This window comes from Bos grunniens, chromosome 17 (genome assembly GCF_055505025.1).
Source record: "Bos grunniens cultivar Pamir isolate PY7600 chromosome 17, Bosgru_T2T1.0, whole genome shotgun sequence".
Taxonomy (NCBI): domain Eukaryota; kingdom Metazoa; phylum Chordata; class Mammalia; order Artiodactyla; family Bovidae; genus Bos; species Bos grunniens.
This window is the reverse complement of record NC_141181.1, coordinates 66271608-66284895: the sequence shown is the minus strand read 5'-3', so window position 1 is coordinate 66284895 and position 13288 is coordinate 66271608. Positions and strand designations below refer to the sequence as shown.

Below are 13288 nucleotides of genomic sequence, written 5' to 3'. Positions count from 1 at the left end.
GGTGGGGGAGTCGCTCAGGTTCCCGCCTGTGATCTAAGATCTCCTCTCCCTCCCTCGCTAAGTTCGGAGAGCCCGGAGCCCCCCTCCACCGGCCTCCAGGCGAAGGCCACACCCAAGTTCTGCTTCCAGACACTTGGTTGGGATCGGTCCAGGGACCCAGGCCCCCGGGGGCAGCCTAAACCGAAAGAAAGCACGGGGTCCCACAATGGGAGGGCGCGGCCCGGGAACGACCCCCAGGCGCACTGTTTAAATCCATCCCTCAGTTGCACGGCGGGTCAGCTACCCCCTTCTCGTCCTCTCCCCGAAAGGGTGAGAATTATCTGGCACCCGGCCCCGGGGGTGCGGTTTGCAGTGAGCTCCGGGAATGTGGGGGATTGAAGGCGACCCCACTCCAAGGAGACTCTCTGGGACTGCAAAGGGGAGTGAGCCCCGGAGCCAGGGAGGCAGGCAGGGAGCCCGCGGCCGAGGCAGGAAAGCGCCCGAGTCCTTCAGACACGTCCCCGCCTCCACACTCCCAGCAACACGGCCCAAGGGGACGCGGTGCCCAGCCCCGAATGTAGGCAGCCGCCCCCTGCTCCGCAGCCCAGCCGATGAGGGGCGAGTCCTCCGGATCAGCCAGGACGAGCCCCCCCACCCCGCAGCCGCCCAGTACTCGCGGCAACTTTGCCCCCTCCCCCGCCCCGCCCCTCCGGGCGCTTACCTCCCGCTGGAGCCGCCGCGGGGCTGCCCAGGAGCAGGGCGAGGAGCAGCGCGATCCCGCCGGGTCCCGCGGCTGCCGGCCGGGCCGCGGGCATCGTGGCTGCGGGGCGCTCGGAGCCGCGGGCTGAGGGGCGGGCGGACGGCGCGGGAGCCGGGGAAGGAGGGAGGGGGCGAGCGAGGAAGGGAAGGAGGCGGCAGCCGCGGGAAGGGGGCCGCGGGCCGGGGCAGCCGCCGGAGCCCCCCGGAGCGGACGCGCGCTCAGCCCCGCGATCGCTCTGGCCGAGCTGCGCCGGGCGCGGGCGGGCGAGTGAGGAGGAGCCGGCGAGCCAGCGAGCGAGCGAGCGAGGAGCGGGCGGGAGGAGGGAGGGGGCTGGGACCGACTCGGTGCCGAGCGAGCGCGGGCAGGAAGGGAGGGGGCGGGCGGGCCCCGGGTGCCAGCCTCCTCCCCTGGCCGCCGGCCCGTCGGCCCTGCAAAGTTTGACGCCGGTTCCCCTGGCGTCCTGGGGGCCGAGCGTTTCCTCTCGTTGGATGCTCCGGCAGCCCTCCGCGGGCACGGCCAAGCTGAAGAGCGTCCGGACCATTTCCCAGACGGTGAGATGGAGGCCTCCGAGCTGAGCGCAACCCTCAGCCTGCGCTGCAGCCTAGAGTCTTTTCCATGGCTTACTCTTTCGGACAGATCCCAGTTTCAGCTCTCTCGGCCCCAGCCAGCTCTGTTCCCTGACCGCCCTGCGTGTTTCCAAAGTGAAGTCCCCATAACCTAGAAAGTCTCCGACTCTGGGGACCTGATGAGAGCTGTCAATCTCCCGGCACGGTGCAAAGGACCGCAAAACCGTGCATCCCCGACCCGAGGGCTTCCCACACCTCGGAAGCCCAAGCTGGGACTGCAAGTTACAATGTATGCACGCTCTCATCCAGGCACCTCGCTCAGGTTCCTCTCGCTAAGGGGGCTCCGAAGCCGCCGAGGCTTCCTCAGCTCAGTCCCTTCCCCGTGGAGCTGGCGTCCAAGGCCTTCCCTCATCCCTGTGCTCCTGACCAGCCCTGATTCTCACAACTTGTCTTTTCTCCGCGAATTGAGGTGACGAAGGGAGACGGGCAGAGGCTTAGCTGCACCCAGGCGGGGCACAGGCGTGCACCCACTCCTGAAAACTGTGCAGACCACCTTTGCAGATCCCCAGTCAGCTCCCAGGGCCTTGCACCCAGTTTAGAGGCGCTCCCTTTCCCTCCCCCCATCCACCTTGCCACACTGTGGCCGCTGTTGCAGCCTGAGCAGGCAGAGGGAGACAGATGGAGAGAAGGTTGCAGGCAGCCGTGGGGAGGGATGTGTCTTCAGCAGAGTGGAGGAGCTGGGAGTCCCTGTAAGGAAAGAGTGGGGGAGGACGGCAGGGGAGAGGGGAGCACTCTGGTCCAGGTTTCCCAAATACCCTCCCCACCCAAAGCTTCCCGAGTCATGCATGCCTTTGGTCCTCTTGTACAGGGTCCTCACTAGCGGTCCAGGTCTCCATCAGGTTCTGGGGGTGTGTGTGTAGAGAACCCCCCCAATAAAACCCAGTCCTTGGCTGCAAGAAGTTTCCGTTCCTGGCAGTAAAGCCAAGTGGTTTTGATAAAAGAGGGAGGCTGAAGCACACGGCGCCCAGGAGCTGATTTCTCCTCTGGGGAGGATGCAGCAGCCCCTTGCTTTGCTGGGTTAGGCTGGGGGCTCTGGGAGGGGTGACCTTGCCTGTCCTGCTCATCACCATCCACTCAGCACCCACACAGCGCTAGCATACAGCAGGCTCACAACAATGCTTGTTGAGTGGAAACGTAAGTAAGGACAGAAGATGGACAAAAAGGGAGAAAGCAAGGGAGGGGAAAGCAAAGAGACAGACCAGCTCTACACCTGGAAGCAAGGAAACTGCTGTTTATAAGCAGCTCCTGTTTGCCAGGTGTTACAATGGTATAATTTCATAATGATCCTAATGGTGAGGTGTGACTGTATCAATCCGACAGGTACGTTCCTGAGCCCTAGAGCGCATCACAATCTATGCTGAAGTCACTTGGCCAGGATTCAATGCCAAGTCTGAGTCCAGAGATCAGAACCCACTGCATCTCAACAGGCTGTTTGCCAGGTATTTGATGGCTGTGAGTCCATGGATGTTACCACCCCCTCCCCGAGCCATGCTGCCTGTGGGATCTTAGTTCCCTGACCAGGGGTTGAACCTGTGGCCCCTGAAGTGGAAGCGCAGAATCCTAACCTCTAGACTACCAGGGAATTCCCTTCAACACTTCCTTGTTACCAGGAGACCATAGTGAATAAAAGTCCACCATCAGAGACACTCCTTTTGGTAAAGTCATGGGGCCTCTAGAAGATCAATTGCTTGCATGCAGGTGCTTTATGTGGTGGGAGTGACATCGTAAACTCTTAACTTATTAAACACATGGGTTGGGATTTACAAAGTCCTGAGAGAAGGAGACAAAGACCCCGTAATCTGAAATTGTGATGGTGGGACTATAAGGGGATTTTCTAACAGCAATATCAACCCCACCCCCACCCCCAAGAAGTAATACCATGATAGGAAAAGAATTCTGCAAGGAGCCAGAGCAACTTGCAGAAAAAAAACTTCCGTAGCACAATTTCAATACCCGTTTCACAGATGAGGAAACTGAGGTTCAGGAAGGCGAAATGACTTCCTCAGTATCATGTACTTGGTCCACCTTTGTCCAGGCTTCTGCTCTGTTGCCCTAGGCCACTTCTGGACTGGATTCTGGTATCAGGGTGGACTTCCCCACTCCCCACTGCTGCTGAGGGAAAGAATCCCAGATTTTCTGCAGACCAGATGATATGTGCTTACAATGCTGGCTACTTTATATGTTGCCACTTGATAAATCAGCTCTTAGGCAGCTAAAATTGGTCCAGTGGAAACAAAGTGTTAGATTCTAGCCTCATCTCTTCCTGCTGGGTAAGAAGGGCAAGTTATTTAACCTCTCTGAGTCTTACTTTCTTCTTCTGAAGAGTGGGGATAAAAGTGACACTTAGCCATAAGTTATTTAACCTCTCAGAGCCTTACTTTCTTCTTCTGAAGAGTGGGGATAAAAATGACACTTAGCCATCTGGGGTAATTGACACAAATGGATAATAACATCACTGTGACAGGAGGGGACACAAGAGCATGTATCTCAATAGGGTTCCAGGGAGCATCCCTTGAACCATAAACTGGCACAAACCATAAGGGAAACACTCAAGGTCATTCTCAAATGTTTGGTGTTGTGAGCCATAGAGTCCTGGGCTAGGAGTCTTCAGCTCTGGTCTCTTTTCTGCTGACACACTGTGTGATCTTAGGTGAGTCACCAGCCTCTCTGGGACTCCATTTCCTTATCCACACACCCACCTATCTGTTCATCTATGCATCCATCTATTCATCCACTCACTTACCCACCAGCCCATCCATCTCTCTATCCCATCTATCTGCAAGTATTTCTTGAGCATCTACCATCTATTGAGTGGTTGTGCTAAGTCACTTCAGTCGTGTCCGACTCTTTGCAACCCCATGGACTGCAGCCCATGGACAGGCTCCTCTGTCCAGGCAAGAACACTGGAGTGGGTTGCTGTGCCCTCCTCCGGGGGATCTTCTCGACTCAGGGATTGAACCCATGTCTCTTACATCTCCTGCATTGGCAGGCGGGTCCTTTACCTCTAGCGCCAGCTGGGAAGCCCATCAGTTCAGTAGCTGCCAAACGCTATGCAAGGCGCTGCGTCCACAGCAGACTCTACCTCTTGCTCTCTAGGGCTGATAGTTGTGATGTCAGGCAACCTGAGTGCCCCGGTTCTTTCCAAGGTTAACGTTCTATACCAGGGGAAGCAGAGTGGTTAAAAATGGGCTTTGAAACCTGACAGACCTGAGCTTGAATTTGAATTATTTCTCAGCTCCTAACAGCGGTGTGCCCTTGAACAACTGTCTTAACTTCTCTGAAACTGTTTCAACAAAAGGTTGCCATTTAAGATGAAATGAAATAATCATTATCAAGCCCTTAGGATAATGCACATAGTATGTAGTCAACTCTTCATCCATCTGTCCTTCTATCCATCCATCTAGCCATCATTTCAACAAATATTTTTTGAGCACCTCCTATGTGCCAGATACTCCCTTAGACCCTGGGGATGCACAGATGCACGAAGTCCTGATCTTTGGAGCTTATCTTGTCAGGTGAGGGATAGACAGTAAAACCTTAATAAGAATTTCAGAAAGTCTAAGTTCTGTGAGGAAGAGAAAACAGCATGAGTTGAGAGTAAAGGAGGCACAGCACATTCCTTTCCAGGGATCAGGAGATGTTTAAGCAGAGGAGTGAATGTTGTGGGAAAGGTACCCAGTGAAGATTTGGGAAAGAGCACGTTCTAAGTAGAGGACACAGCAAGTGCAAGGCTCTGAGATGGAAAGAGGCTGTTGTAATGCATGCTGGCCATTGTAATAAATGCTAGGCATTGTCATAATTCTCTGATGCCATTTTTCTGTCTACAGGGATCATAATTAACCAGGGGATTGACTCAGAGTGCTACAGGAAGTCTATACTCAGCAATTACTCTCGCCGACAACATACAATATAGGAAGTGTCCATTTTTATTCACAGTCCTGCCCCGTCCAAACCCAGCATCAGTTTCTCCCCTAGGAACATCTGGTATTGGAAAAGTCTTTATTACTGGGGGGAAAAAAAGAGAAAAAAATCTGTTGTTTTGGAGTCAAAATAGGATAGGAAGGAGACATCTTGAAAAAGATGGAGTGAGTAAAAAGAATAAAAAGAATTCCCAGCAAGAGTCTAGTCCAGGAGACAAATCCAGCCTGGGTCACTGATGGGCAGGCAGAGCATCGAACCAGCATCTCATGTGTTTTCAACCCGGGCTGCTGAAGCTATGCAGCCCCATGCAGGGAGCCCCGTGGCTGTCACGTCACTAGTCAGATGCTAACAAGGGAACGGTGACCAACTGCAACGCAGGCACCCCTGCAATTGTGCCTCTTTGGTTTCCGTGGAAATGCTCCATCTCTGTCTCTTGCCCTGGCTCTTGAGAAATGCCGGCTGCCCGGCAGAGATTCGACCGCGAGACAATGCCTTTGTTTTCAAACTGAAAGTTTACAGAATACAAAGCGAGCCTGCAAGATGGCTTTGCGTTTCCCAGAGGCTTGTCTGGGCAGACAAGACGGGAACCCAAATCACTGTCAGACAGAGGGAAGAGACAGAAGGAGCGGGGCAGACGAACAGGATCTCAAGGGACCCCCACAGTCCGGCTCCTACAAACCCAGCTGGGAGGTTTTCCTGGGTTTAGGTTTTTGAGTCGCAAAGGTGAGGGAAAAAGTCAGTTAAAGATGCCATGGATATTTATACACTCTGCTGGTGCTATGAATTTTGACACATAACATTTTTCAGACAGTGAAGAACAGCTTGTATCTGCATACGAGGACAGACCTGGGGACTATTCTAAAGACGTTCATATATGGTGGCCCTAGGAGCACTTCTGTCCCTTGGAATCAGTTGATGTGTAATGCCTGAGTCTGAGGGAGTTGGTATTCCCTCCTCTATGTGTCACCTCTGAACTTCAAGCTCCTTGTCTGTAGAAAGCGAGGGATATTAGTAATGACTTCCTAGGGCTTTTGTAATGGTAAGAGACAGGATCTGTGTTCAGTGCTGAATCAAGTACCCATGCTGTCGCAGGTGCTCACGAAACAGGAGGAATTATAATAATGTATTATGCAAATTGTAGTAAGATCCCCCTGGAGAAGGAAGCAGCAATCCCCTCCAGTATTCTTGCCTGGAGAATCCCTTGGACAGAGGAGCCTGGTGGGCTACAGTCCATGGGGTCGCAGAGTCAGACATGACTGAGCAACTAACACCTTTTTTTTTTTTCTCATACAGATTGTAAGTGAAAAGACAGCCCAGATGCCATAAGAAGCTCTTCTCTAGTAGGGTTTATTAAATGTATTTATGTATGCCCAGAACCAGAGGGAAGTCCAGCTGGGGTTAAGGGTCTAGAATCAATAAGACTCCCAAGCCCGTCGGGGACTTAGCCAATCTGATTCATGTTCCACGTGACTTGTCTCACTTGAAATTAACCAAGGCAGTGCTGCTTTTTTCATTTTATTTATTTATTTTTCTGCCGGATGGTGCAGTACCACCAACGTTACTTTATTTTTTTTTATTTTATTTTATTTTTAAACTTTACATAATTGTATTAGTTTTGCCAAATATCAAAATGAATCCATCACAGGTATACATGTGCTCCCCATCCTGAACCCTCCTCCCTCCTCCCTCCCCATACCATCCCTCTGGGTCGTCCCAGTGCACTAGCCCCAAGCATCCAGTATCGTGCATCGAACCTGGACTGGCAACTCGTTTCATACATGATATTTTACATGTTTCAATGCCATTCTCCCAAATCTTCCCACCCTCTCCCTCTCCCACAGAGTCCATAAGACTGTTCCATACATCAGCGTCACTTTTGCTGTCTCGTACACAGGGTTATTGTTATCATCTTTCTAAATTCCATATATATGCGTTAGTATACTGTATTGGTGTTTTTCCTTCTGGCTTACTTCACTCTGTATAATAGGCTCCAGTTTCATCCACCTCATTAGAACTGATTCAAATGTATTCTTTTTAATGGCTGAGTAATACTCCATTGTGTATATGTACCACTGCTTTCTTATCCATTCATCTGCTGATGGGCATCTAGGTTGCTTCCATGTCCTGGCTATTATAAACAGTGCTGCGATGAACATTGGGGTACACGTGTCTCTTTCCCTTCTGGTTTCCTCAGTGTGTATGCCCAGCAGTGGGATTGCTGGATCATAAGGCAGTTCTATTTCCACTATTTTAAGGAATCTCCACACTGTTCTCCATAGTGGCTGTACTAGTTTGCATTCCCACCAACAGTGTAAGAGGGTTCCCTTTCCTCCACACCCTCTCCAACATTTATTATTTGTAGACTTTTGGATCGCAGCCATTCTGACTGGTGTGAAATGGTACCTCGTAGTGGTCTTGATTTGCATTTCTCTGATAATGAGTGATGTTGAGCATCTTTTCATGTGTTTGTTAGCCATCTGTATGTCTTCTTTGGAGAAATGTCTATTTAGTTCTTTTGCCCATTTTTTGATTGGGTCATTTATTTTTCTGGAGTTGAGTTGGAGGAGTTGCTTGTATATTTTTGAGATTAGTTGTTTGTCAGTTGCTTCATTTGCTATTATTTTCTCCCATTCTGAAGGCTGTCTTTTCACCTTGCTGATAGTTTCCTTTGATGTGCAGAAGCTTTTAAGGTTAATTAGGTCCCATTTGTTTATTTTTGCTTTTATTTCCGATATTCTGGGAGGTTGGTCATAGAGGATCCTGCTGTGATGTATGTCAGAGAGTGTTTTGCCTATGTTCTCCTCTAGGAGTTTTATAGTTTCTGGTCTTACGTTTAGATCTTTAATTTTATTTTATTTTTTAACTTCGGTGTTTTGGTTGCACTGCACACATGTACGATGTTAGTTCCCTGACTGGGAATTGAACCCACGCCCCCTGCAGTGGAAGTGCGGGGCCCTAACTGCTGGACCGCTGGGAAACATCTTCCAGCCCGCTGCCTTCCTCTCCCACCTTGCCACTCTCTTCAGAATGGAGTACTGAAATACCAGGCTGTGTCAGGTCCCACCTGACCCATATCCTGACCTTTCTTCCGGTTCCCCAGCCAAAACCCAGCCTCTGTTTCCAGAAGGACAGGAGGATGGGGAGAAGAGGACTAGGGTCTGGTGACCCTCTGAGACCCTGTGTCTTTCCATTACCCTACACTGCTCCCCAGAAGGAAGCACCACTCAGCATCACAAGAACAGAGACCCAGGGAATCTCTCTTCAGAGGTCACGGATGGACTTGAGTCCAGGAGCCCAAGGGAGAGCAGAAGGAAGCTGGGGAGCCCAGAGACTGCCCCTGACTCCTGTGTGATGTCTGTAAGTTCCATGCCCTCTCTGACCCTTCATTCACCCATAGGAAAAAGGAGAGTACTGAGGGAGGCCTGGAGTGCCGTCAATCTATGGGAATAACTTCCACATCCAAGTGATGATGGGCTGCAGATATCCCGGAGAGAATAAAAGAGGATGTTTTACGGCACTTGCCTTAGTGTTTACCACTCAGTACCTCATTTAACCCTTACAGCCACCTGAGGAGGCTGAATCACTGTAACCCTAGCTCTCGGTGGTGGCGGTGTTTTACTTACTCAGTTCAGTTAGTTCAGTTCAGTCATGCAGTCGGTCCGACTCTTTGCGACCCCATGGACTCCATCACCAACTCCTGGCGTTTACTCAAACTCATGTCCATTGACTCGGTGATGCCATCCAACCATCTCATCCTCTGTTGTCCCCTTCTCCTCCCTCCCTTAATCTTTCCCAGCATCAGGGTCTTTTCAAATGAGTCGGTTCTTCACATCAGATGACCAAAGTATTGGAGTTTCCGCTTCAGCATCAGTCCTTCCAACGAACACTCAGGACTGATTTCCTTTAGGATTGATTGGTTGGATCTCCTTGCAGTTCAAGGGACTCTCAAGAGTCTTCTCCAACACCACAGTTCAAAAGCATCAATTCTTTGGTGCTCACCTTTCTTTATAGTCCAACTCTCACATCCATACATGACCACTGGAAAAACCATAGTTTTGACTAGATGGACCTTTGTTGGCAGAGTAATGTCTCTGCTTTTTAATATGCTATCTAGGTTGGTCATAACTTTCCTTCTAAGGAGTAAGCGTCTTTTAATTTCATGGCTGCAGTCACCGTCTGCAGTGATTTTGGAGCCCAAAAAAATAAAGTCAGCCACTGTTTCCACTGTTTCTCCATCTATTTGCCATTAAGTGATGGGACCAGATGCCGTGATCTTAGTTTTCTGAATGTTGAGCTTTAAGCCAAATTTTTTTCACTCTCCTCTTTCACCTTCATCAAGAGGCTCTTTTGTTCTTCTTCACTTTCTGCCACAAGGGTGGTGTCATCTGCATATCTGAGGTGATTGATATTTCTCCCGTCAATCTTGATTCCAGCTGGTGCTTCATCCAGCCGAGTGCTTCTCATGATGTACTCTGCATATAAGTTACATAAGCAGGGTGACAGTATACAGCCTTGACGTGCTCCTTTTCTGTTGCTTAGTCGTGTCCAATCTGCAACCCCATGAACTGTATAGACCACCATGCTCCTCTGTCCATGGGATTCTCCAGGCAAAAATAGTGGAGCAGGTAGCCATTTCCTTTTCCAGGGGGTATTCCTGACCAGGGATCAAACGAGGGACTCCTGCATTGGCAGGCTGATTCTTTACCACTGAGCCACCAGGGAAGTCCAACCCAAATTCCTACCCTAGCCTGGAGGGTCCAGATCTGGCCCCTTGACCTTCTCTGACCTTTTCCTTTTTTTAAAAAAAGACATTTGTTTGATTATTTGGCTGCACCAGGTCTTAGCTGCTGCATGTGGGATCTAAGTTACCTGACCAGGGATTGAACCCCGGCCCGCTGCATCGGGAGCATGGAGTCTTAGTCACTAGTCTCTCTGACCTTTTCCCGTGCTTCCCTTTATGAAGGTCCAGCTGCCAACAGTCAAAACCCAGGGCTGCCTCTTGTTCTTTGTGCTTGCTCTTCCCTGCTTGGAAGTTCTTCTCCTGACAGGCACACAGGTGGCTCATTCCCACCCGCAGGCAGCTAGCATGGCACCTCCTCAGACAGAACGTCCTTGGTTTTAAATCCTTTTAGCAAGTATCACCGGAGAAGGCAGTGGCAACCCACTCCAATACTCTTGCCTGGAAAATCCCATGGATGGAGGAGCCTGGTAGGCTGTAGTCCATGGGGTCGCACAGAGTTGGACACGACTGAAGCGACTTAGCAGCAGCAAGTATCACTCTCCAAAGTCATCTTATTTCCAGAAGTGTTTCTAGGTGTACTATCTATGTTCTCCTCCTAGATTCTAAGCTCCATGAACAGAAGAATTCTTTTCAGCATAAAGCACAAAAGAGGTTTTCAATGAAATCTTGTTCAGTGCTGATTGACTGACTGACTGACTGAATGAATTTCCACATTGCAGATGAGTAAACAGTGGCAAGGAGATCAAACCAGTCCATCCTAAAGAAAATCAACCCTGAATATTCACTGTAAGGACTGATGCTGAAGCTGAAGCTCCAACACTTTGGCCACCTGATGCAAAGAGCTGATTCATTGGAAAAGACCCTGATGCTGGGAAAGATTGAAGGCAGGAGGAGAAGGAGACAACAGAGGATGAGATGGTTGGCTGGCATCATTGACTCATTGATATGAATTTGAGCAAACTCCAGAAAGTAGTGGAGGACAGGGAAGCCTGGCGGGCTGCAGTCCACGGGGTCGCAAAGAGTCTGACACAACTTAGCGGCCGAACAACACCAAACAGAGGCTCAGCTGGGGGATGACATTTGCCAGCAGTCACCAGTCAGTGACAGAATGGGGACTCGAACCCAGGGCTGCCTGACCTCTGCCTGGAGTTTCTAACCACTCAACCACACTGCCTAGGAATGAGGTATACCTCCCGGCAGTAAGAGTCTAAACCAGCAGGAGTTCCCAGCCGGAGACATGATCTAGGTGCCGCTGTCTGAATGTCTGTGAGCATTTCTAGTTGTTTCAAGAAAAGGCGACGTCAGCGGCACCATTAAAGCCTGCTGTTCCCCGTGCCATCCCTGCCATCCCCACGTATTAGAATAATGGCGTGAGAAATAAACAGCCTTTATGGACAATTTTATACAAATGGCATGCACTGTTTGTTTCTCTTACCGTTACCATGGCAGTGATGGTCTCTGGATAACTTCCTGTTTCTACATGATGGAAGGGAATGGAAGAAAATTGCTTGGGGAAAATGTGCCAAACAAAGGCTGTTTCCTTTTTCTCATGCCCCACCCCCTGGCACTCCACGGCAGCTGCACACTCTGAATACCTATGCCCGGGGCCAGGGCTGCCTCTTAACCTAGAGCCTGCCATGGCTCCCTAGTGCCATGAGCTGAAGGCCAGGAATCTTGGCTCGGCTGTAAGGTGTCTACTGCCTGCCTTCCTCTCCTGCGCTTTGTCTTCCTGTCTGTAGCAACCCCCTCCTCGTTTTGCCCCCTCCCCTTGACACGTCACGCCCCATGCCGTTCCAGCCCCCTGGGCAGCACGTCTGTCTCCCATGTCTCTGCCGGCCCAGCTGTTACTCGGTTTTTTGAGTCATGGTTTCCATGTGGTCCCGTGACCTCTCTTCTCTCCTCCCATGCCCCAATCTGGGTGAGATATTTTTCCTTCCAGTTTTTCCCACAATCCCCTCAAGCATGGCAGGATATGATCACTCAGATATCAGCCTATTGGCGGGCAGGAACAATGCCTGATTCTCACAGTGTGCCAGGAACACAGTAGGTGCTCAATAAATGCTGGTCGATCCAAATCAGAAAAAGAAAAATCAGCCTGTGTGAGAGGCTGCCTATGGCGTGTTGTCTGAGTGCACCTCATTCTTTGGGAATAAATGTGTGTCGGGGCGGGGGCGTGGGGTTTAAATCAACACCCTGAGACAAAGCGGTGCTTCTCAACCTCGGCTGCAACTTGGAAGCACCTGGAGCTTTTGAGGAATTCTGATGCCCAGGCTGCCTCCTAAATGAGTCACAGAGACTCTCTCTGGGAGAAAACCCGGGCATCTGTGTTCTTTAAAGCTCCCCAGGGGACCCTAGAGGGCAGTCAGGGTGAGAGCCACTAGGCTCGAGGTTCCCAATCAGAGTCTCTAGAGTGGTTCTGTGTGAAAGTGTGGGACCAGGGTCTCCTGCAGACTGAGTGCAAGGACCCAGAGCTGGGACTGAGCCGAGATCCCCATGCTGGCTGCATGGCAGGCAGCTAGGTGCCTTCCATGCAGCACACCAGAACCCTCTCTCTAACCTGTACGGCTGACATCATGATACTGAGACTCAGACAGCTGTGAGATTGCCCACGTCCCCATGTCCAGGCGATGGCAGAGAAAGGATTTGCACCCTATGCCCAGAGTCTATGTCCTTGAGCACTTCTCTAATGCAGGCAGGGTGGGGCAGAGGGGAGGAGCTGCAGATGTCAGAGGTAGCCTGGCCACCCAGGACCCGCCCCCTGCAGAGGAGTGCCCTCTGCCTCTTGCTGGCTCAGGCAGTACCTTCCCCTCCCTGTCCATGCCCTGCTTTCTATTCTCTGCCTTCTCCCTCCCTCTCTCTTTCTCTGTGTGCCTGTGTCTGTCTGTATCCCTCTCCCTCCCTGCTTCCTTCCTTCTGTCTCTCTCCCTTTCTTCCCCACCCCCAGTTCTTCTAGAGCGGTGGCTGGGAGCAGCAGAAACAGCCAGCCGCCAGGGCTGCCCGGAGGTCCCTAATTAGAGCATCCTGGGAGCTGGGGCGGGGGTGGGGATGGCGGGGGTGGGGGGGATGGAGGGGGTCTGGTGATTGCAAACCACCCTGTTAGCCACAGCCTCAGCAGTTTCTGGGGCACGTCTGGGATGCGGCATCCCCAGGGCGATGATTTAGGATTGGAGGAGGAGGGCCGGTGCTCCCCACACACTCAGCGCTGACTTGGCATCCACCGGGCTTCTTTGCACTTGTTTTCCAGCTGATGTTTATTGTGTG

General features: G+C 51.3%; 1 protein-coding gene and 1 long non-coding RNA gene across 6 annotated transcripts in view; one reads left to right on the top strand and one right to left on the bottom strand.

The window, feature by feature from the left end:
* SEZ6L (seizure related 6 homolog like) overlaps positions 1-1298 on the bottom strand; it is a 192716-nt gene extending 191418 nt beyond the window's left edge. For 3 of the 4 annotated variants that reach the window (XM_086346041.1, XM_086346042.1, XM_086346043.1), the window contains exon 1: positions 701-1295. In XM_086346041.1, coding sequence (XP_086202167.1) covers positions 701-1280 — 580 coding nt within the window. In that variant the 5' untranslated portion in view covers positions 1281-1295. Of the gene's footprint in view, positions 1-700 lie in introns of all 4 variants that reach the window. The other variant, XM_086346044.1, reaches the window with a different exon arrangement.
* On the top strand, positions 1155-11118 carry LOC147355677 (uncharacterized). Of its 2 annotated transcripts, none has more exons than XR_015144027.1 (4): positions 1155-1290; positions 2686-2804; positions 8498-8643; positions 10747-11118. It is a non-coding gene; the product is annotated as an uncharacterized LOC147355677 (long non-coding RNA). The 2 variants fall into 2 exon arrangements; XR_015144028.1 differs by having other exon boundaries at positions 8387-8643.
* The last annotated feature ends 2170 nt before the right edge of the window (positions 11119-13288 follow it).